Source organism: Oryzias latipes, chromosome 15 (assembly GCF_002234675.1).
Source record: "Oryzias latipes chromosome 15, ASM223467v1".
NCBI classification, from domain to species: domain Eukaryota; kingdom Metazoa; phylum Chordata; class Actinopteri; order Beloniformes; family Adrianichthyidae; genus Oryzias; species Oryzias latipes.
Window position 1 is genome coordinate 28925423 of NC_019873.2, and position 22259 is coordinate 28947681.

Sequence of the window (22259 nt, forward strand, 5' to 3'; positions counted from 1 at the left end):
AAAAGTGTGAGGGAAAATGGTGTCAGCCAAACCTCTGTTCTCTCAGCATCACTGAACGTAAAAACAGTTTCCTTTTTTCACAGCAGGTGTGGAAATGCCTCTTCACTTGTTGTCTTGTGAATAAACGTCTGATGGACTGAAACCAAAATCAGAAATGATGATAAATGCTACAATCACAGAACTATAATCTCAAAGCAAATATTTGAGCACTTTGAATGAGTTATTTGATAAGTTCTCTTGTTTGTTCAGTGGAGATAAAGTATGTTGTTGTAGCTGTCAGCTCCAATTTCCTGTCTGGAGAATAAAATCATACGGACTGGAGTTTAAACCAAAGGGGATGTTTAGGATAAATTACAGGTTTTCTTGACTCTGTATCTTTTAAACGGTAGAAGCTGAAGACTCCTTCTGGATTTTCTAAATCAAGATTTTCTACATTATTTCTTTTTCTTATTACCCTGGGAGATTATAAAATTAGTAACGCCTACATAGGTTTTAGTGCAAATATGTTTCCTTTTATAAATATGACTACGGTATTTCAATACAATTGAGTGTGGGTTAGTCTAATTCTTTAAGTGTTTTTCTGTCAGGTTATTTTGAAAGGTTAAATAGGACTTGGCCCGCAGCAAACAGCTGCTTAAGCAAACAGATATTTATATATTTATAGACTTTGAGAGAAATACTCCATCCTAACGCCCTCAGGATGTGGACGGATGGACAGATAGGACTGAATGCTTTGATCGTCCAGTGGTTGTTGATACGTTGCACAAATTTCAGATTTAAAAGGTAATACGCTGATAAAATCATTTTTACCTCAAATTTTTCCAAGTCTTTTAAACTTGGAAATTGTCCAAATTTAGGTCACAAACCAAAGAATAAAAGCTTCATAAACAGTGCTGCTATTAAATGGCTTTTGTGCTATTTTTAGGCTGCAAAGTTCAACCAAAAATGAGTGATCTCAAGATAACGGTGAGCAGTACTCTTGGTGCTGTGACAACAGACAAATAGACTTAACCTTCTTTCTTCTCCATTCTTACACTTACTGAGTGCCCTCAGTCCATAACTTCTCTGTTTGACTTCGTCACCCATTGAAGACGTCAGTGTGCAGTGATTTGCTGTTGACTGGAAGACGCAGACCGGAGGACTCGTCGTGATTACTCCTCTTCTGCCTCAGGGTTTGCTGTGGATTTACTGTCAGGAAAGTGGAACAGCAGCAGCTCTGAAGGCAGAGTAGTCATCTGCTGATGGCGGTTGTTGGTTTGATTCCTAGGGATGCTCCTCAGTACGACACCTGAGCATTTGTATCAAATAAGAAGGTTCAACATTAACTGGTGTGAAAATGCAGTAAATGAAGTGTAAAAGCATCTCAAGTGATGATTTAAAACTGTTTGAAAGCACAGTCAGTCTTAAGTCTGCTTTCAGGAAATGCTTAAGAAAAACCAGGAAGTGTAGGAAATGCATTTGTTGGAATAAAATGAGCAAACCTGTAAGATTTGAATTGTACTGCATATTTTCCCAACGATTATATACCGTATTAATTTTTTCAAAGGATTTTAAAATCATACATCCAAAGTTTTCATTTACTGCTGAGTGAGATGATGAATTCCCTAAAGAGCAAGTATTCAATCAAACCAAGCTGCTTTTGAAAGAACTTTTTCTGTATTTTGGTTCTTTTACTTCAGACGTCTCAAACCTTCTTGTTGCATTTCATATCTGACTTTATTCGGCATAAGAAGTGTTTTTCCTTTTTTCTTTAATTCTTTTTTATTTGTATGACAAAGGTGTTGCCTTAAGAAACACCCTGTTGTATTTTTGGGAAGAGAAATACAGAAAGTCTGTAGCATTAGCAGATTAGAAGACTGTTTTGCTCAAGCAAAGCAAAAAAACCTAAATGAGGAAAGTCGTTCCTCATTAATGTCCGGCGTTTCTCTTTAGGTTGACCTGGTCTGCGGATCGCTAAATGGACACGAGAGTCGATAAACAGGATCCAAATCGATCAAAACCCTTTTATGAGGCGGGGCGTGGAGTGTGAAGCCTTAACCAACGTAACCACACCAAAATTGAAAGGATTCCCCCTGGGGGGCACTTATCAGCTGAAGGACAGACTGTAAACGTATCGCTTATCTTTGGTCTTCACCGCCTGTTTGCAGAAATATCCAACTGCAAACAGACTTGTTGATGCTCCACCCACACAGCTTTCTGATAGCGGTTTGGTTTTGACCCAGTTTGGCAGGCGTTGCATGTTGTTCTGTGCCAGACTGTATCTGGGAAGTTTGGAATAACAACAGAAAACGAAGGGTTTGTGATCGTATGAGGAGCTTTTGTCTCTTCTCCGTTTAATTTAGAGCTGCATTTCCAGAGCGGAACCGCGGCACAGAGAACCACCGTCACACAAACACATCTGACTAAACTGCAGTCCTTTCTAAAGCTACAGAGACTGTCTTTAACTTAGTTCTTGCTGATAAGTCTGTCACTTCAGTTATTATTTGGGTTGCTAAACAAACTGGCAGCGAGTCGAAGCAGAGACAGCCGGACAGCAGGCGAGAACAGATGGCCGTGACTTTCAGAAAAAAGCACTGTGGCGAGCAGGACCGGAGAAGATGCTTCTAATAATGAAAAGGTTCCCTGGACCCCGGAGAACCTCCAGCCCTTTTAATTACATGTGAGTTAGTATCCTAAGAAAGAGCAAGACATGAGAGGAAAATGAACCTTCACCTCCTCTTTCTGTCCCTGAATTACCTCCACGGTTGTCATATTTACCCTAAAACTGCATGCTGTAAAAAAAAAAATAGTTATGTTGTTGCTGTTTGGGTCTAAAGGACAGGAAAGCTTCTCACAGCATCTGGATGTAGATGCTGAGAACTTCATTCACCAACTTGGAAAAGAAAAGTTAGTTGTTTGACTTCCTGGGCAGAAGAATGACAGAAATAAGAGCTGCTGTGTGGGCCGTGTTCAAAAATCCTTTCATGACTGTGTGAGACGTGCTAACAAGTGGCACGTTTCCCTAAATGTCTTTTCTCCTCCTTCTATGTTTCCCACAGGCTCTGCAGCCTGACTCTGAAAAAGCTGGTCGTCCTGAAAGAGCTGGATAAAGAGCTGAACTCCCTCTCCATAGCTGTCAAGATACAGGTGGGTGTGCTAATCTCCCTGTGTGATCGGAACAATGGGCTCAGTTGCAGAACATTTGATAGCAGTGTTTCACAGCGCGGGGTCTGTTCTTCGGTGTCTGTCGGTTTCTAAATGCATTCGCAGCCTGGTTGATGCCAAGGCAGGCTCCTAATCCTCCTCTCCTTCCTGTCACAGAGAGCTCAGGAGCTCCACATCCACGCAGGTCTGCAGAAAGCAGGAGCTTTAGCACCTCCACACAGAGCGGGACTCCTGCTTCCATCGTTTCTGCATGCAGGCCTTTCAGTCTATCTATTCAGCATTATAAACATGGGAAACATGAGTCTCATTGTGTTTAAGGACAACAGTTTATGTTGCCCACGTGTTGCTCAAAATATTGAAAGCAAATTGAACGCCAAAGCAGAGGTTTAATAGATCATGGATGGTAATGACTGATGACATGAAAGTCATTGACTCAAACTTGATCCTAAAAGGTGACTTTATCATAAATTTGAATCTTTTTATGTGGAAAATAATGATTCATTTGAAATGTGTTCTTTATGGGACACAATCTGAATGCATGGATGATATTGACACTTTTTTTATCCTTAAAACAAAGACATTCATGGATCTACTTGTCTGCAAGTGGAGAATATGGCCTCTAGCTCTTTATTTAACCAGGTGAAACCCCTTGAGGTCAGGATCTCTTTTTCAAGGGCGGCCTGGCCAAGAGGTCAGCAGCAAAGGTCACACGAGGCAGCGGTGGTTCAGGCGGTTGAGCAGGTCGGCCAATGATCGGCGGATCGAATAAATGAATAGTAGACACATTGTTAGCGCTTTGAGTATCTGGAAAAGCACACATAAGTGCAATCCATTATTATGATTATGAATAAAGTTAAAATATAAAACCGAACGATGACTTTAGAATCTTACAACCTAAAACGGATTTGAGGAAAACTTGCAATATTACTGATTCATATTGCGATGACGATATAACTTGCGATACATTAACAAATAGGAAAACATCCTAAAACATTAATTCCATTTCACTGCAACAGTTTAAATAAGAGTCGACATCACTTAAATTATTCTCCAAATGACCCTCGTCTACATAGGAGGCGAACATCTAACGAGCTCCATCTGATTCAACAACGTGAAGTCGTCCGTCCATCCGATTGGTCAAATGCATAAATGGATTTGTTTGATTGGTTATATACTTCAAGCTGCCTTAAGTTTGTTTTGGCACATTTAAGGTAACCATTTATTGCAATTTTCGCCATTTTTTGCGATATGCATATAGCACAGCTAGATATCGCGCTAAAAAATACATTTGCGATTTATCATGCAGGCCTATAGTCCTGGGTGTTAAAAACACACATTTCATTGGAGGGTGTTTCTGTCCCACTGTTCATGCTGACAGAACTCTGTAGAACTAGAGGAGCAGCTTTAGTTCCCTCTCATCCTTAAGGAGAACGCAGCCAACCAAGTGTGGCTGCCTCCATGAGCCACGTTCCCCCGCGAGCATCAAGTCTACAGTTTCTGCTGAGCTTCCCCGAGGAAAGGTCTGCTGACTGCCGCTCGGGAACTGGAGCATTTAATGCAACTTCCAGCAGGTCTGGAGGCAAACGGCACGGATCCTTAGACTCTCACCCATACATCCATTCATTTTCTTTGCTCTTTAGTGTCACAAACGAGTGTAATGACGACCCAGATTTCACTCCAGATTTTTATTATTTTAGAAAACTGGCTGTAGGTTTTCTTCCCTTTAAACGCATCAGGTTAGATGGTTTACATTCACAAACACATGATGATGTAATGGCTGACCATGTGATCAGCCGGAGCAAAAACCGTAAAAGCGCTGAAGAAGTAGTTTAGTTTCCTCTGAGGAAGATGCTGCACCACATCAGATGGTGTGGTTCACTGTTCAATATTAGTCTGGAAGTCTTCCTGTCAGTGTGCTGGACGGAGGCAGAAGGTCCACAATCTTTTCTGCAGCTTCAAGTCTCTGTCATTTCTGCAAATAAAGAAATGACTTTCAAACCTTTCAAAGTGTGTCCTGAAGTTGCAGATTCCTCCTGCTTTCCCACAGGTTTGCATGAACTGCTGAAGGGTCTGTGAACCCCCCTCAGGCCCCGGGAAAACAGAAAAGAGGGCCAAAAGGGAGCCGAGAACATTCAGTGCCAAGGCTTTGCATAGTTAATGCCTGTCATGTCGTAGCGGGGTGCTTGGTTTTGTCTCTTGATTCATTGTTCCAGTCAGAGCTTAAAAGAAAACAGACAAGGTCTCTTTGTTTCGCTTCTGGTGTTGACCAGGATGGATCTTTCTCTTTTTTATGCTAAAAATGTAACCAACAAGTAAAGACAATTTTCTCAGTTTCTATCAGTTGTCCTTTAGTTTTGCTGTTTAATTATTTATTAACAATGTGGCAGTTCAAGCTTTTAGAGCTCTTTCTGTTCAATCCAGTGGAGCAAAATGCTTCTAATAGTGATGGGATTTTAGTTTTGGCACACTTAAACGAAAGAATTTCCCCATTGTGGGATCAATAAAGTACCAATTATTACTATTATTATTATTATTAAACCTTTAATATTTCCTTTTGGATAATAATGGTTTCAAGTAAATGGTTATTGTCCTCAATAACAAACAAATAATATTTTTTTTCTAGTTTTTGCAGAAAAGCAAAGCAGCAAAATGGGACCAACTATTTGAATTTTCCATTTTTACTGATTTTGGCTGAATCAATCACAATAAACTTAAATAATTAGAACTAATTAAATTGATAATGAAACATTTGCCTTTGGCAGATGTTTCATTTTCCATCAACCCAGCAAAATTCAGACGGTTTAGGACTGCATGTTTGTTAAAGTCCCACTCCGATCATCTTCTGATCTGTTTTCAAAGTGTTCCCATTGGTATTTTCATAATGACGATGTTGTTTTTAGTCGTTAAAACACCATTTCCGTTGGAGTGGGTCTTAAAATTCACTGCATACACATTAGATAGAAGAATACGCTCTAACTTCTGTTAATCTCATGATATAATATTTTCGGAGGATATTTACAAAAACGACATCTCAATATTTTCACGTTTCTATATTTTTTTAACCGTCCGGGTCTTTCTTTTATTTTGTTCAACATGTTTAACAGTAAGCAGCATTTAAGGACCGCTTTGTAATCTGATGATCAGAGCATTTCGCAGATCCAGCAAAGCTCCATGCCACTGCCCGCCCTCTCTGTATATTTACTAAACTTACGCAGCTTTTACAGCCCTAATAAGAACTTTATAATCAGAGTTATTACTGCGATTATTGCTGTTTTTGAACTCCATTTTTTCCCCAAACATGTATGATCCAGCTCTGTTCTCACATACTTGGGGGTTCGAGTGTTACCTGATCTGGGCTGTTTAGCTGTGGAAGTTGATCCAGCTGCTGATTCCTCGACACCAGGAACCCACCTGTGTTTCAGGATCCCTTACGGCGCTTCTGGCAGCGCAGATGACGTTCGGATCCAGTGTCATTATGTCACATCCTAAGTAGGAGTTTATTCCAAAGGAGGCTTCATCATAGCATTGCTCATCAACATTGCCATTGTTGATAAGCGACCAAAAACGTTGCACAACAGACTTGCTCTCCATTGCTCATAGTCTGATGTGAAACGATGAGACAATAACCTTCTGAGTCATTCTTAACTAAACAATCAAAAGGTTCGATCAATCCTGCAGTTTGGCCGGTAGGATGATGGAAACCAATCCCTGACATGGAGGACGAGCTCCCTTAAGACCAAGTCGTTTGGGGATACTGACCGTCCTGTAGGCTCTCTATTCTTAGGAGACGGGCTTCATCTGGTTCAGAAATCCTTCAGCAGGTTTGTTCTGGCTCTCTCTCAGGTTGAGCACAGGTGATCCTTCCTCAGGTAGAGAAACAGATAGCAGAGTTAAGAAACCTTCATGCTTTGGTTGCTGACTGCTCCTTCAGCTTAAAGGCTTTGTGTGACGTGACCTAATATTCCATTTTCATTACATCTTTTGGGAAGTTTTGGAATTTTTGTAAAGAAGATGAATATCACTAATTCTCGATTTTCTTGAATTATTTAAACTTCAATGTCTGTCTCCATCTCAAACATTTGAAAACATATCAAATACATTTTTGAGAAAAGTTTATTATTATGTTGATTTCTTGTTTATTTCACTTTTGTGCTGATAACCGTTAAAAGAGTTAAATACAGTATTTTGTTTTCCATTAAGATTTCAGGTTTTATCCTAAAGTTTAGCTGAAGCCTAAATGAAAGTTTTTTCCTAAAACATTGTCTTTAAATTCAATGTTTGGTTTTGTCTGAATAAACAGCAAATATGTCAATCATTGTCTGTCATTTAAGAGAAAAGTATCCAACTGCTTAGCTTGGTTTGGCCCTGCTGGATTTAAGGCATCGTGGTATTATGGTCTGGTTTGCATTGTTTTTATGTTGTTTTTCTGTGCTTCCCAGGGTTCGAAGCGTCTTCTCCGATCCAACGAGTACGTCCTCCCTCCCAGCGGACTGATGGAGACGGACCTGGAGCTCACCTTCTCACTACAGGCAAGTTCTGACACCAAACTGAATTCTCCGTCAGACATGGAGGGTCCTTGAACAGCCCATGTTCCCTCTGCAGCTTCTGTCTACGTTTCTCTCACACTTTTTGTTTCCAAAAGCAAGGCATGTTAGTTTTACTGACCCAAAAGCTCAGAGTAAAGAGTTTTTTTTTATCAGAGCTTCATGTACAGCAGCACAGCTCCAAACTTCCTGTGTTCCCCTCATGTGAAGGTTTCCCTCTGCAGCCGACTCACAACCTTCCATTTGAATGAACAGCTTCATCACGGCTGTTCTCTTTTTAAAATGTCATTACTGAAGACCGATTGCTTTAAAATATCATCTGTATAAACTGCACACAAACCCAGCAGAAACTGCAGCTAAGTGAAGCTTTAAAAGGTCACATTGAGTTAGAAACAATCTCTGAAAGGACCTTATTTCTGTTTTCTCTGCACAGTCTTGCTTTTTGGGGAATGCTCTACTGAAAAACTTTTTCACTCATCCTGGGATTTGTTGTCTAAAAAAGTCTGAACTATTTTAAACTCTACAGAGTTTGTTATTTTTTGCTCTACTTACTCTACGATCAACCCACTGTCCGTCAAACATGCGTGTCTTATTGACTGCTCCTCTCAAAATGCACAAATAAATCTGATCAATACCTGAACATGCAGGAGAGGAAGGCTTGTTGTTATGTTGCAGCCAGGCTCGCATTTTCTGCAGACCTACGTCTTAAACTGTGATGATGCTCAAAATCCAGCAGCTTGATGTGCCTATGCTGCAGGCACCAAAGGAAGAGCAGAAACAGAGGAGCTGATGGGGGCATGAAGGGATCTAAAGCAATTATTGCTCCACTTATCTGTCAAACTATTCATATACCTATTCATCCATCCATCTTCTCCTGCTTATCCTGAGCCGGGTCACAGGAGCAAAAGAGATGCTCAGAAACTCCCTGAAACTGTCCCACAAAGTCCCTCCACTGGGTCCTGGGTCATTCCTGGGCCTCCTCTTCGTTGGACATACTCAGAACATCTCTACGGGGAGGCGTTCAGGAGGCAAACACCTGAGTTCTGAGTCACCTCGACTGGCCTGGATGTTGAGGAGCTTTACTCTGAACCCTAAGGGAGCGGCCAGCCAGCCTGCAGGGGAAAATCATTCCAGCTGCTTGAATCTGGGATTTTCTCCTTTCCTACCATGACCAGGAAATCCAGAGCTTTGTCTTTGGCCTCCGCTTCTTGTTCACGAGAAATGTATCAAGACAGCGACCGTAATACTGCAGCTGCTGCACCCACCCACCTGCAAGTCTCACCTCGGACAAGACCCCAAGATATTTAAACTCCTCCACTTGGGGCAGGAGCTCTCCACCAACCCAGACGGGATGAACTACCTAGAAGATTTGCCTCTGATTTGGAGATGATGATTCTCACACCAGCTGCATCACACTTGACTACAAACTGCGTCAGTGGACACTAAAGGTCCTGGTTTGATGAGGCAAACAGAACAACATCATCTGCATAAAACAGAGATGAAGTCCTGCGGTCCACAAACCAGATTCCTCTTCAGTCCTTGGCTATACTTGGAAATTTTGTCCATAAAAACTATGAACTGATTAACAGAACCGGTGACTAGGAGCATCCATGGTGGATGCAACACGGGCTGGGAACTGGTTCAAGAGACAGCCAGCAGTAACTTGAACATGCCGTTTGGTTCTGCCGGTAACACAAACCAAACTCCTGATCCGGTTGTTCTGGACTCTTATGATCTGAGATTATAGTTAATGCAGAGATAGATTTCATACATCTGAAATAATTCAATGCTGATAGAAAAAATCTCACTGGAACTTCAAGTTCTTCAGCCCCCATTTAAAGATCTACTGCTGGTGTTTAAAGTTTGAATTCTTATGTTTTATTAGGAACCATCTGACAGTTTCTCATTACTAATTCTTCTGACTTCCAAGACCAACAAATTCTTCTTTCTATTGTCTTTACATTTTCAATGTTTTTCATGAATGTTGTTTTTTTCTTACTGAAAAACAAATTTACAGCAAAGGTTTGATACTTTGTTCTTTTTTTTCCTTTTCTTTGTATTTTAGTACCCCCATTTTCTTAAGAGGGATGCCAACAGACTTCAGATCATGCTGCAGAGAAGGAAACGCTACAAAAACCGAACCATCCTGGGCTACAAAACGTTGGCGGTGGGAGTTATCAACATGGCCGAGGTACTGTATGCTGACCCTTTCATCTTCTCCAGAACAGCGTTCAGCTCCTGTTATTATTGCTTTCCTCTGATTAAGACGGCTCCGCCTTCTTTCTGAACGCTTCCCATGACAAACATTATTTAAATGATTCCTTTTATCTTCACAATACGGTGTGTTGATGTTTTTATAGTGCTCAATTCGGAAATGTTTAATAAGTGTTTATTTCTTGAGACATTATTTATAGGAAGTGCAGTTAAAAAAGTGTCAATGTGTTTGTTGAAACATTTTTAAGGTTTTGGTTTTGTAAAGTTTCTCGTGTCGTCACATAAAAGGTCAAATCCTTTAGTGTTTCCATAAGTCACTCTGGAGTTTTGGCTTGATAATGATGAGACAGTTTTGATCTGTTCAATATATCAAATGCATCGTCATCGCGGTTTGCGCATCACAAAAGGCGGCGTAAAATGTAAAGTAAATGGCTTCCTTAAATGTAAACGCAAAAGCTAGACCAGCTTAAAGTACCGTATTTCCACGACCATAGGAGCGCCCTGTGCTGCGGTGCGCCTAACGTGTTGTTGCTTGACTTGGTTAAAGAGGATGTAGGAGAGGACAGCATGAGAACGGTAAGGAAGGAAGTGAGGACGTGAAAGAAGACACCCCCCCCCCCCCCCAAATAGTACTACAGTGCAGGTATGTGCATTATGCAGAACAGCATCATTTTGGAAACCCTGAAAATGCAAAGCGACACGATTATGAAGCCCAGTTTAAATTGCAAGCTATCAGCTATGCTGGGAAACATGAGAATGGAGCAGCTGCCAGAGAATTTAGGATGAATGAATCAACGGTTCACTAGTGGAGGACGCTGGGAAATGAACTCCAACGAGTCAAGAAGATGCAGCTGAGTTTCTGTGGAAACAAGGCGAGGCGGCCCGAGTTGGAAGACGGACTGGAGCGATTAATGATCAGAAAGCACCTGGGAGAAGCGTCTCTACAACCACCGTTCCACAGAAGGCAGGAACGCTTGCAGAGGAAATGAAAATGGAACATTTTGTCGGAGGTCCGTCATGGTGCTCTCGTTTTATGTAACGGTGCCATCTTTCTATCCGGGCAACGACTACGGTGGTGCAGCAGTGGATTACAATGAAAAGCTGTCCGTCTTTGCGAAAACACTTTTACTAAGACTGGGAGGCGAGTTACGCCACACTTTGTGAATGGACTGCAGAAGCTTGGGCTAACGTGTCTGTCTTGCACTGCAAAAGCCGGCATCATTGATGAGGAGCCGCACGGCAACGAGACGGACTCTGACGACGACGAAAGGGAAGCTGGCGTGTCTGATAGAAATGTGGCCCAGCTGTTCATTTCAGATGAGGACTGATGGATTTATGAACACTGACTGATGACTGAAAGATAAAAATAAAAAGCTCCCGCTGCCTTTTGTAAAACAAACACCAGCATGCTCGTTTTACCAGTATGTTTTAACGCGCCTGCGCCTTAAAACCCGCTGCGGCTTTTGTCTGTTAAATACAGATAAAGCACCTTTAACTGAAACTGCGCCCTATACTCCAGTGCGCCCTATGGTCGTGAAAATACGGTATTCAACAGATCAAATAGAGAACCTTGTGCATTTGACCAATCGGATGGACCCCTTCACATCATTGACCATATTGAATGGAGCGCTTTTATGTTAGGGTTCTAAAATTTGACAGAAAAACAACAAATTTTCCAACACCCAAAAATGCAGAATAACTCTGCACCAGAACAAAGGTCAATGTATTTATATTGCGACATTTATGGGTAGATACCAGAAAAGGCACAATAAAAAGGATTAAAAGTATAAATTATTACAGTTTGGCAGGCCTGAATAAATGGTTTTAAGGGCCACATATGGCCCCCAGGTCATAGTTTGAATCTAAATACATTTGAATGGATGAAGTTGTATAAGAAGTTTTCTCCTAATTGTTTTTCATGGAAAATTAAACTTTTTAAACAATCTTCAGTTTAAATCATTTCCAGCAATTAATTTTCTATAACAAAAAAGTTCATTTTATAATGAGAAATTTGACGAATAGATTAATATTTCCTTGCATCTCATGCACTGTCACTTTAGGAATGTTAATTATTCTAGAATTAAAACGTGAAAAGGGTAAAAACTGAGGTTGTTTGTTGGAACAGATATAGAAAAAGAACGTCACCCGTAGAACTCAGGTGTCCCGTCTCCTTTCCTAATTACAGTAGCAGATGTGCCGTTTTGTTCATTTTCCAGAAATAGTCTCTGGGCAATCATTGACTGGCATCTGAGAACAAGACTAATGCATTATTGTGTTTTAAATACCTCTCAGCCGCTGTGAGAAAAGCCACAGGCCTTTGTGATGGAAGCTAGATCCTGTTGAATTAATGACATTGTCATCTCTGGTCTGAAGCCATTGAAGCCTTGTGTGGGAGGAAATCACTTACTGGACTTTAGTGTGAAGCTCTCAAACACACCCCTGCCAGCACTTCACTCTGAGTTTTCTCCCAGAACAATAAAAATTCACCAGATGAACATTTCAGAGTTTTTTCTCCATATTTGGGGAAATGTAATGTAAATGGAGTTGGAGCATTGTGCTGCGTAGAGTTAGTGTCTGTGCATTCAAAGCCACAGAAGGGTTTTTTGCAGAAATATCAGGTCTAAACGGAAGGTCTTTGGATGGTTTCGGTTCCTAAAAAAAATCAGAATCTGTTAAAGATTATGACTAAGAACAATCATTTGGTTGTGGATCTCATGCTCAGTTTCTTAAACCATCATCAGGTGATGCAACACCCAACAGACGGAGGACAGATTCTGGGTCTCCATAGCAACGTGAAGGAGGCACCAGTCCGCGTGGCAGAGATCAGCGTGTTCTCTCTGTCCAGCCAGCCCATCGACCACGAGGACGGCAGCGGACAAGCTGGTCGAAAGACCAAAACCTCAGGTGGGCACTGCAGTCTTTACCCTGCCCCCCCCCCTCGCGGGGGTGTTAGACAGGCCTGGAGCCACGCCGTCCAGCCGAATCCTGCAAGTCGCCGCTCCGTTTCCCAACTACGAGCAGAACGAACACGTATCAATCCAAGGTCATCCTATGGCCCGGGGGTATGCCGTTCTTCTCAGCGATGGCCGCTGTGTTGATTTGGGAGTTGAACAGATGTAGGGGGCTATTTCCTTACACCGCTCTAATTCTGGACAGGACGGATCACTGGACCCCATTTGGGTCCTGAGGCCTCAGACTCTGGATGTGAAGGAGGCCGCTCAAACACAACAAATGAGCTCATGCAGCAAATACTAAACCCTCTTTTGTCAAAAGTGCCAAGAAAATATTGGTCTGTGTGCGCTGCGAGCACGCCATCAGAGCGGGCATTCAGTGCGGCTGGAAACATCGTCACCCCGTGAAGGTCCTCGCTGAAACCTGACAAGGTTAACATGTTGGTGTTCCTGTCACGCAACATGAAGACGGACAAATAAAAGCAGCAGCAGCACCACTCATTTGAGCGGCACTTGTTCACTTTTTGCTCTATTTTGCACTTTGGTTGTTAATGTTTACCTGTATAGTTGGCTAATTAGTTAGTTAGTTGTTGTTACTCTTATTTGTTTGTTACATTTACTGCGTTCTAATTATTCATTTCCATTGTATCCATTTCTATTACAAGCTTCGGTCGCCCGCCGGAGGATTTTGTGTTGGGGGGGCAAGAGTCCCGACACCGCGACTCTTGCTGCTTCATCACCGCGGTGATCAAAAATCCCACACCGTCACATCTCTACTCCAGAGCGGGTTAATAATAATAATACAGTAACAAAATAAAATAATAAGGTATCAATCACCGTTCTTCTGGGGGGGGGGGACCTTCTTTTATTACTGTTCTCCTTCACTTCGTAACACCAAACATGAACGCGCCCCCCCCCATTTCCATTGTATTCATCTGCGATGCGGCCGCCGGGGGAATTTTGTGGAGTTTTGTCTTTTGATCACCGCGGTGATCAAAAATCCCACACCGTCACAGCTCTAGTTTCACACGAGTCTTGTGTTCAAATGTTCATCTGAATAAAGTTTTCACTCTCTGGTCTTCATTTTAGAACAGAATTTATTGAAGAAAATCAAAGTTGACGTATTTCTGCTCTTTTTTTGGGGCTGACGTTTGTGTGTTTGTCTTCAGACCGCTCCCCAGACATGGACAATTATTCAGAGGACGATGACGACAGCTACTCGTCGGAGCAGGAGGCCAGCGACGACGCCGTTCACGGCCAGGTGAGTGTCAGGAGTCACCCATGAAACAGACCCTCGATCAGAGTCGCAGGTCCTCCTGCTCCTCACATCATCACATGTGAAGAAACTAAGCTTTGTTAGCCCCTTCACACTTTCCCTCCTTCAGTCTGACTTTAGTCATTTCATTTGTCCTCTCAGGATCTTTACGATGAAGATGATGAAGTCAGGAAGCCAAAGAAAGCTCGAAGGAAAATGATCAGAACCACCTCCATGACCAGGGTTCGTCACCCCCCCTCTGCCCTCCTCGCCAATCATTGACCGACTTTAAGAAAGAGAACACGCCGTTCCATTTGTTCAGGCCATTAGCGCGGTGTGAATGAGCATGTAAATGACGGCCTCAGCGCGCCGATTAGAGCAGTCTTCATATAGAAAGTGTGATCCTGTGGGAGGTCCGAGTGCGTCTGTCGTTCCTGGTTCCTGTTGGCATTTATTCTGTTTTCTGACACTTCTTTGTTTATGTGTGACTGTTTTTTTCCCCTCTGTTCCAGCAACCAAATTTTAAGCAAAAATTTGTGGCGCTGCTGAAGAGGTTCAAGGTCACAGATGAGGTGAGTTGTTTTTTTCTCCGGAGGGTCAAGTGTGATATTCAGATGTGTTAAAGTCCCGTTAAAGTCAACAGAAAATAGGCATTTAGCTCAAAAAACGCTGATGTGTCACTGACTGTCAAGAAACCTCTGTCAGAATCAAACTGCAGACGGCTGGATCACTTCTGCACTCAGAAAGGTCTGATGCTCTGGTTTCTACTAGCAGCAGCTCACTTATAATATCCATTATCGGCTTCATTCTGCCCTCTTTAAGCAGACAACTAATGTTGTGTCTTCGTCCTAAATGCTCTTCTATCAGTTCTGCACAGTGGCCTGTAACTGGATGACCTCCAACCATTGAGCTGCAAAATCACTCAAATACCCAGGGACTGCATCTTTTTTCTCTTAAATTCTAATTAATTAAATCAAAAGAACCGAAAGATAAATGTTTGTGTTATTAATCCAAATTTTTTTTCTGTTTTATTTAATCTTCTTCAAACACTGTTGTGTCTAAAAGCTCCGTTGAACCCAATTCCTCCAGATAAACGGCGCTGTGTTTTTATGGATGGTTCTGGAAGCTCCAGGTGGCCCGGTGATCTTTTATCACTCTCCGTGTTGCTAATCTCCTCCTTGTGGTGTGCAGCTCTAAAAATACATGAGCGGGAGGAGGAGAAGGGGCAGACTATGTTTATCTGCTCCCTGCCAACTCCTGCCTTTATGGAGTGGCATTAATCACCTGATTAGTCCCCAAGTCTGCCTGTTTGCAGCTCCCATGATGCATTTCCCTGCTGTGCAGCGGTCTCCTGGTCTGTTCCATCTGATTCCTTTAAGTGTGTATTCATCAGTTCTTCATTGGAGCATTGCTTTTTCCACCGTTTTATCCTTTGATGAAAAGTCTCTGATTACGGTGAAGATGTGTTTCACCTGTGCACTAGGTCCTGGATTCTGACCCGGTAGACCAGACCCAGGAGGTGGAGGAGGACCTGGATCTGCTTTACGACAGTCTGGATAACCAGAGTGACAGCGGGCCTGAGGTGGAGGACAACGAAAGCGTCCTGAGCACTCCCAAACCCAAACTCAAGTAGGCTTGCTTCCTGAAAAGCGCTACTTCATTTGAATTGATTTTTATTTGAAATGGTTTATTTCAAGCAATTAAGTAGAAAAAATACACAAAAGCAATATAAACATCAGTTATACATTCATACAGTAACTAATCATACTTAGGATAATTAGACATTAATAAATATTGCTTGAAATGGAGTGGAAGGAAGCAAACTTATATAATCCCACCCCGTTATACTGTAACCATTTTATTACATGATTTATCAATATCTGGTTCCCCGTTTTTATCAGACAGAATTGAAAATCATAAGATATCGATAAGGCACATGACAAAGATGAATTACTTAAGTATTACGTCAAAAATAACTATTTTAGAAATCAACATGGCAAATGCAGATCAGTCATCTGAAATATATGCAGATTATGTTACTTATAAAAGCCATTCATATGAATAAAACATAATACTATATCAGTAAAGTAGACACAACACTGTTTCAGGAATTTTCATAGCAAAATTTCATCAAGTTTCAAAAGTTAAAAACGTGCAAGCTGTGTAACCCGGAACCGGTTCATCAGTTTCATGTGTGTGAGGTCAAATCAGGATCAGCCTCAACTGAATGAAAAATACCCTAAATTTGATTAAAAATTTGAAAGAAAGAAAGAAAAAAGGTTAAACTTAAAAGATACATTGAAAAACCTTAATTAAACCTAAAACTGTAACCAAATGAAGATAATGTTTGTTCCTAACAGCTGCTGCTGTTAATTTACCTTCAGCTGATCCCGATTTGAGGCCATGTAAATAGGACAGACTCAGAAACTGATAAATAAAAAACACGATTAAAAGTCTTTAGTCTGATAATCTGATCTCCAAACACTGTGGTCCACAAGCACAATATTTTAGTATTTTAAGTTTATACAGTGAACGCAAAAAAATATTTAGTCAGCCACCAATTGTGCAAGTTGTCCCACTTAAAAAGATGAGAGAGAGGCCTGTCATTTTCATCATAAAATGAAGTAAATTAATAAAAAAAGAGTCACATTTTCTGAAATTTTTTTAAAGAATTTATTTGTAAATTACAGTGAAAAAAGGTATTTGTTCACCTAGAAACAACCAAGATTTCTGTCTCTCACAGACCTGTAACTTTTTTTGTAAGAGGATCCTCTGTCCTCCACTGGTTACCTGTATTAATGGCTCCTGTTTGAACTGGTTATCTATATACAGACACCTGTCCACAACCTCAGACAGTCACACTCCAAACTCCACTATGGAGACCAAAGAGCTGTCTAAGGACACCAGAAACCAAACTGTTGACCTGCAGCAGGCTGGAAGACTGAATCTGCAACAGCTTGCTGTGAAGAAATCACCTGTGGGAGCAATTATTAGGAAATGGAAGACATACAAGACCACTGAGAATCTCCCTCCATCTGGGGCTCCCCCCAAGATCTCACCCTGTGGGGTCAGAATGGTCACAAGAACGGGGAGCAAAGATCCCAGAACCCCACGGGGGACCTAGAGAATGACCTGCAGAGAGCTGGGACCAAAGTAACAAAGGCTACCATCAGGAACACACTACACCACCAGGGACTCAAACCCTGCAGGGCCAGACGTGTCCCCCTGCTAAAGCCGGTACATGTGCAGAACCGTCTACAGTCTGCTAGAGAGCATTTGGAGGATCCAGAAGAGGATTGGGAGAATGTCCTATGGTCAGATGAAACCACAATATAACTTTTTGGTAAGAACTCTACTCATCGTGTTTGGAGGAGAAAGAATGCTGAGCTGCATCCAAAGAACACCAGAACTACAGTAAAGCATGGGGGTGGAAGTATCATAGTTTGGGGCCGTTTATCAGCAAAGGGACCAGGACGACTGATCCGTGTAAAGGAAAGAATGAATGGGGCCGTGTATGGGCAGATTTGGAGTGAAAACCTCCCTCCATCAACATTGAAGATGAACCATGGCTGGGTCTTTCAGCATGACAACCATCCCAAACACACGTTGCCCGGGTAATGAAGGAGGGGCTTCATAAGAAACATTTCAAACTTCTGGAGTGGTCTAGCCAGTCTCCAGATGTCAACCCCATAGAAAATCTCTGGAGGGAGTTGAACATCTGTGTTGTCCAGCATCAGCCCTAAAACATCACTGCTCTAGAGGAGATCTGCATGGAGGAATGGACCAAAACATCACTGCTCTAGAGGAGATCTGCATGGAGGAATGGACCAAAACAGTTTGTGAAAACCTTTCGAAGACTTACAGAAAATGTTTGACTGCTGCCATTGCTAACAAACGTTACATAAAGTATTGAGTTGAACTTTCATTATTGACCAAATATTTATTTTCCACTATAATTTACAAATGCATTCCTCAAAAATCAGAAAATGTGATTTTCTGGGTTGTTTCCCTCATTTTGTCTCTCATAGTTGAAGTTTACCTTTGATGAAAATTACAGGCATCTCTCATCTTTTTAAGTTGGACAACTTGCACAATTGAAGGCTGACTAAATACTTTTTTGTCCCACTGTAACCGTTATTTTCTCTTCCTAGTGTAGAAAACGGCTTTTTCATGTACTACATAATTTAGCTTCCTTTTTCTTGAATTTTTCACTTTCTGTCACAAGTTTTTTTTAATCCTTCTTTTCCACGTCGTTGCTTTTTTCACAAGGAGCTCCAGAGGACAACAGCACTGTGCCAAATATCCTGCTGTTTCGCGTTAGCACAGCTCTCAACAGCTTGATTTATTTCAGATGAAATCTTAAAAATGTTTTCCTCCGTGTTCTGCAGGAGGACTCAAGTTTCTGACTTTTTACTCACATGTCTTGACTGTAGTACTGATTTGATCTGATTTGCTGCAGGGATTTGATGCTAACTTGAAAAGAAATGGCTCTAACGGTGTTTGAACCTTTGTGGTTTCAGGCCGTTTTTTGAAGGAATGTCTCACTCCAGCTCTCAGACAGAGATCGGGAGCATACATAGCCAGAAAAGCCAGCAGAGAGAGCTGTCATGTCCCGTAAGTACGCTCCCCGTTACCATGTGAGCTTGGGCCTCAGTGGGTTCACAGACTTTTCTTACAAGCAGCATTTTTAAACGGATTAGCTGGTTGTTGATGGTGGCTCGGGGATTCCCAAAGATATACCAGGCAGGGGTGAGCTTGAACAAGATGCAGCCACCAGCCTGAAAGCTTCTGAGGACTTAGCTCTTTATCCCATCAACCTTTGCAGCCTCTCGGTATTTTTAGGGGCTGACACCAGATGACCTCTCTGCTCACGAGCAGACGCTGCATTGTTGCCACGTTCCAGGAGATGAATGGATGGAGAAGTCCCGGACTGGTGGGATTTATGGCCTGTTGGAACGACAGGAAGAGATGAGGAAAACAGACATGTAGAGTTCGATATCCGGAGCATCGCAGCAGCTTTTAAATGTCTGGGAATTCATTTTAGCGTGTAGTAAAACAGCCCTCCGTTTTGCTTCAAATGAAAATCCTTTGATCTGAAATAAGAACAACTGGAAGCAGATGCTGCATCTGACAAACAGGAGTCCGGATAAATCTGCCTGTTCTACTGACCAGAGGCATAAACTTTCATTTCAAGCTCGGCTGTGTCTTTTTATTTCCACCGGTAGGGAAGGAAGGTCAAAGGTTGTTTTTGTGTTTTGACCCTGCAGAGTGGAGACTTTCTCACTGTGGACAGATGTAAGGTGCAAGGAAGCCCGTATCAGGAGGACGCCAGCGCAGACGCAACTGTCGGGGTACGTTTGTCAGCTCCTCATCATCACATTTTCCTCTTCCTCCACCTTTTTGCTTCCATGGCTCTGTGGAAAAACGGGGGAGTGGAGAGCGGACAGCATCCGGACGGAAAAGCACAGTCATCCATTATGGATCAATACAGCTCTGTGGGGCGGTTGTGGTTATTTGGGTGATGGGCTCTGCATCTCCGCTCTGACCCAGTTTCAAGAAGCCACCTGCTACCGGATCATAGCGTTTCATCTTCTGTGTCCTGTGGGGAGGGGTCTTTATCCTCAGCCTTCTACACAGAAGCCGGTTCTTCACTAGCTCCTCACCTCAGGGATCCTCGAGCTCTGAGGTCTGGACCGGTACCGGGCAGCAGACAAACAAAATACACCCTGTAACCTACATTATTTTTATTTTCCCATATTGAAAGACATTTTAATTTGAAGCATTCATTCCAGCACGTCCATCTATGACTCACTTTCGCCTCGGTCCTAAATAAATCCAATTCCTTCTGAAGCGGCGGCACCGGCGCTCAATCAAAAGCCCAAACTCAACAAAGTTGACAAAAAAAATAAATGTTTCTTTTTAGCAGAAAAAAGACTGAGAGGAAACCGAAGAATAAATAAAATGAATTAATTTGCCATGCATCTGACTTGAAGTATGGATTTATTGCGACAGATGCTCTTTCACACCAAACCTGCTCTGGATAAAATGACTCTAATAAACTCACTGTGGATTCACTATATTATTATTACTATGATATATAGAAAATACCTTTTATATGACAGCTGTATCCTTTATTTTGTGGCATAAATTTAAACTTACAGCAAATTTATGTTTTTGTACATGTTCTATGAAAAAGACCCAGTAATGTTGCCTTTATTATACATTTTAACAAATAAAGAACCAACTTCTACAAATCAACAACTTTGTTTTGTGGAACTTTAATCCTCTAAAAACCATCTACAGACATTTTCAGACTGTCTTTTTAAACTACATTCTACAAAAATTGATTATCCAGAAACGAGATCTTTAAAAAAAAGCAAAGGCCAACTTCAGCCTCGTTCAGACCAGTCTGTGAAAATACTGTCTAACAGTAAACCGGACCGTGGCCCGCTAAAGGTTTAGAGCCACTGCCTCATAAAGCCCACTGCACAGAAATAAAACATGAAATGAAAGTCGGTTCTTGATGTTTCATATCCCTGACTTTGATCAGGAAGAACCTAAATCTGGAAGCTTTAAAGAAAAACTATATCTGATCATGATCAAAACCGTGACACATCTGAAGGTTGAGGAGCTCTAAATATGTCCAACTTTCTGCAAGTTTGGCACAGAAACAAATCTTTGCCTGTAAGGGTTCACACTCTGGATACTTTAATAAAACTTTCAGATCTTTAAAAGACTATTTAGCTGAAAGATTTTCAATGTTTGTGAATGAATGTCTTTTCCCACATAGATCAACCTACAGTAGATGTAACTAGATTTGCAATTCCTTGAAAGAAATTGCGTCTGCTGAAAGCAATCAAGATTTTAAGCATTTTAAAGCTGTTGCTAACAAATGCCAAAAATACCCAGATTAAATTTGGATGCACCTTTAAGCTTCACAAATCTAGAGAAATAGCTGTTCAAACCTCCTTGCAAGGTGGTTCTAAAGAGTTTAAACTTTATTATACAGGACAATTTATCTTTTATAGTTTTAAAGGTCTCACCTTAACTGCATCAGCAAAACAAAAGCGTCCTGAAATATTTAGGGTTCTTTCTGTGTGTTTTGTTTCCTTCCTGGTTTCTACGTTGGGTTTCTTGAACGCTTCGTCCCGGTGTGTCTTCATGAATGTGTGTGTTTCCCCCTTCCACCCCGTTTCTAAATGTTCTCGTTTGTTTCAGGAGCCAGAAAATGAGGACAATGGAGCAGGACCAGGAGAGGTCAACAGCTGGGAAGTCAATCCTGAGCGGATAACCAGCCCCGTTGGCAAGCTCTGCAAGACAGAGTCCCAAAACCACATGTCTCCCAGGTAAACCGCCGATCCCAGCACCTGCAGACACGCGTTGTACTGGTTCTGCAAGTCTAGTCTTTGTTCTTATTTTTGAACCCATCCCTTGACATTTGCTTTGTTTCATTTCCTCAGTAAAGTGGAGAACAGGCTGCAGAGACGTCCACGCAGCACCTCCATGAAAGACCGACAAAACTCAAAGGCACAGAGCGATCGGACCAGCAGCATGGAGAGCGAGTGCTCACCAGAATCGCGGCTAATAGCTCAGGTAGACATCCTGATGCTCCTGCAATTCATTCTCCTGCTCCTTTAGGACCTTCCATGGATGTTTGGATCCAGGTGGAAGCATGCGGGATCATGTCAGACTGTGGTTCTAATCCTAAAGGTTCCCAGGAAGTCGGTGTACGACCAGCTGAACCAGATCCTGATCTCAGACGAAAGGCTGCCGGAGAGCATCATCCTCATAAACACCACAGAGTGGCAAGGCCAGGTGTGTTGGTCCACACCTCACAAATTAAACAGAGGTCACGAGGTCACTCAACCTGATGGCTCTGAAGTTTGACATCACTGTTCTGACATGCAAAAGTCTTCATTTCTGCTTTTTCCGAGCCAAGCGGCGCTGCCTCCTGCGTCTCCGTGAGCTCATGGCGTTCCTGTTGTGTGTTGTTTTGTTTAGTACGTAGCTGAGCTGCTCCATGAACAAGGCCAGCCCATCGTCTCCACCTGCTCTGCTGCAGACGTTCAGGCGGCCTTCAACACCATCGTGACCCGCATCCAGAGATTGTGAGTCTCAAACACGCACTGCGTTTGCGTGACGCGTCTCCTG

The 22259-nt window shown here is 42.1% G+C and overlaps 1 protein-coding gene across 3 annotated transcripts in view; it reads left to right on the forward strand.

Moving 5' to 3' along the window:
* The window catches only part of LOC101172103 (phosphofurin acidic cluster sorting protein 2-like), a 51310-nt gene that overhangs the window by 19012 nt on the left and 10039 nt on the right, over positions 1-22259 (forward strand). For 2 of the 3 annotated variants that reach the window (XM_023962983.1, XM_023962984.1), the window contains exons 2-15: positions 3039-3126; positions 7584-7673; positions 9754-9879; positions 12644-12806; positions 14023-14114; positions 14271-14351; positions 14621-14680; positions 15592-15737; positions 18629-18722; positions 19376-19459; positions 21327-21454; positions 21569-21701; positions 21819-21923; positions 22110-22216. In XM_023962983.1, the coding sequence (XP_023818751.1) occupies positions 3039-3126; positions 7584-7673; positions 9754-9879; positions 12644-12806; positions 14023-14114; positions 14271-14351; positions 14621-14680; positions 15592-15737; positions 18629-18722; positions 19376-19459; positions 21327-21454; positions 21569-21701; positions 21819-21923; positions 22110-22216 (1497 nt within the window). The remainder of the gene's footprint in view (positions 1-3038; positions 3127-7583; positions 7674-9753; positions 9880-12643; positions 12807-14022; positions 14115-14270; positions 14352-14620; positions 14681-15591; positions 15738-18628; positions 18723-19375; positions 19460-21326; positions 21455-21568; positions 21702-21818; positions 21924-22109; positions 22217-22259) is intronic. The other variant, XM_023962982.1, reaches the window with a different exon arrangement.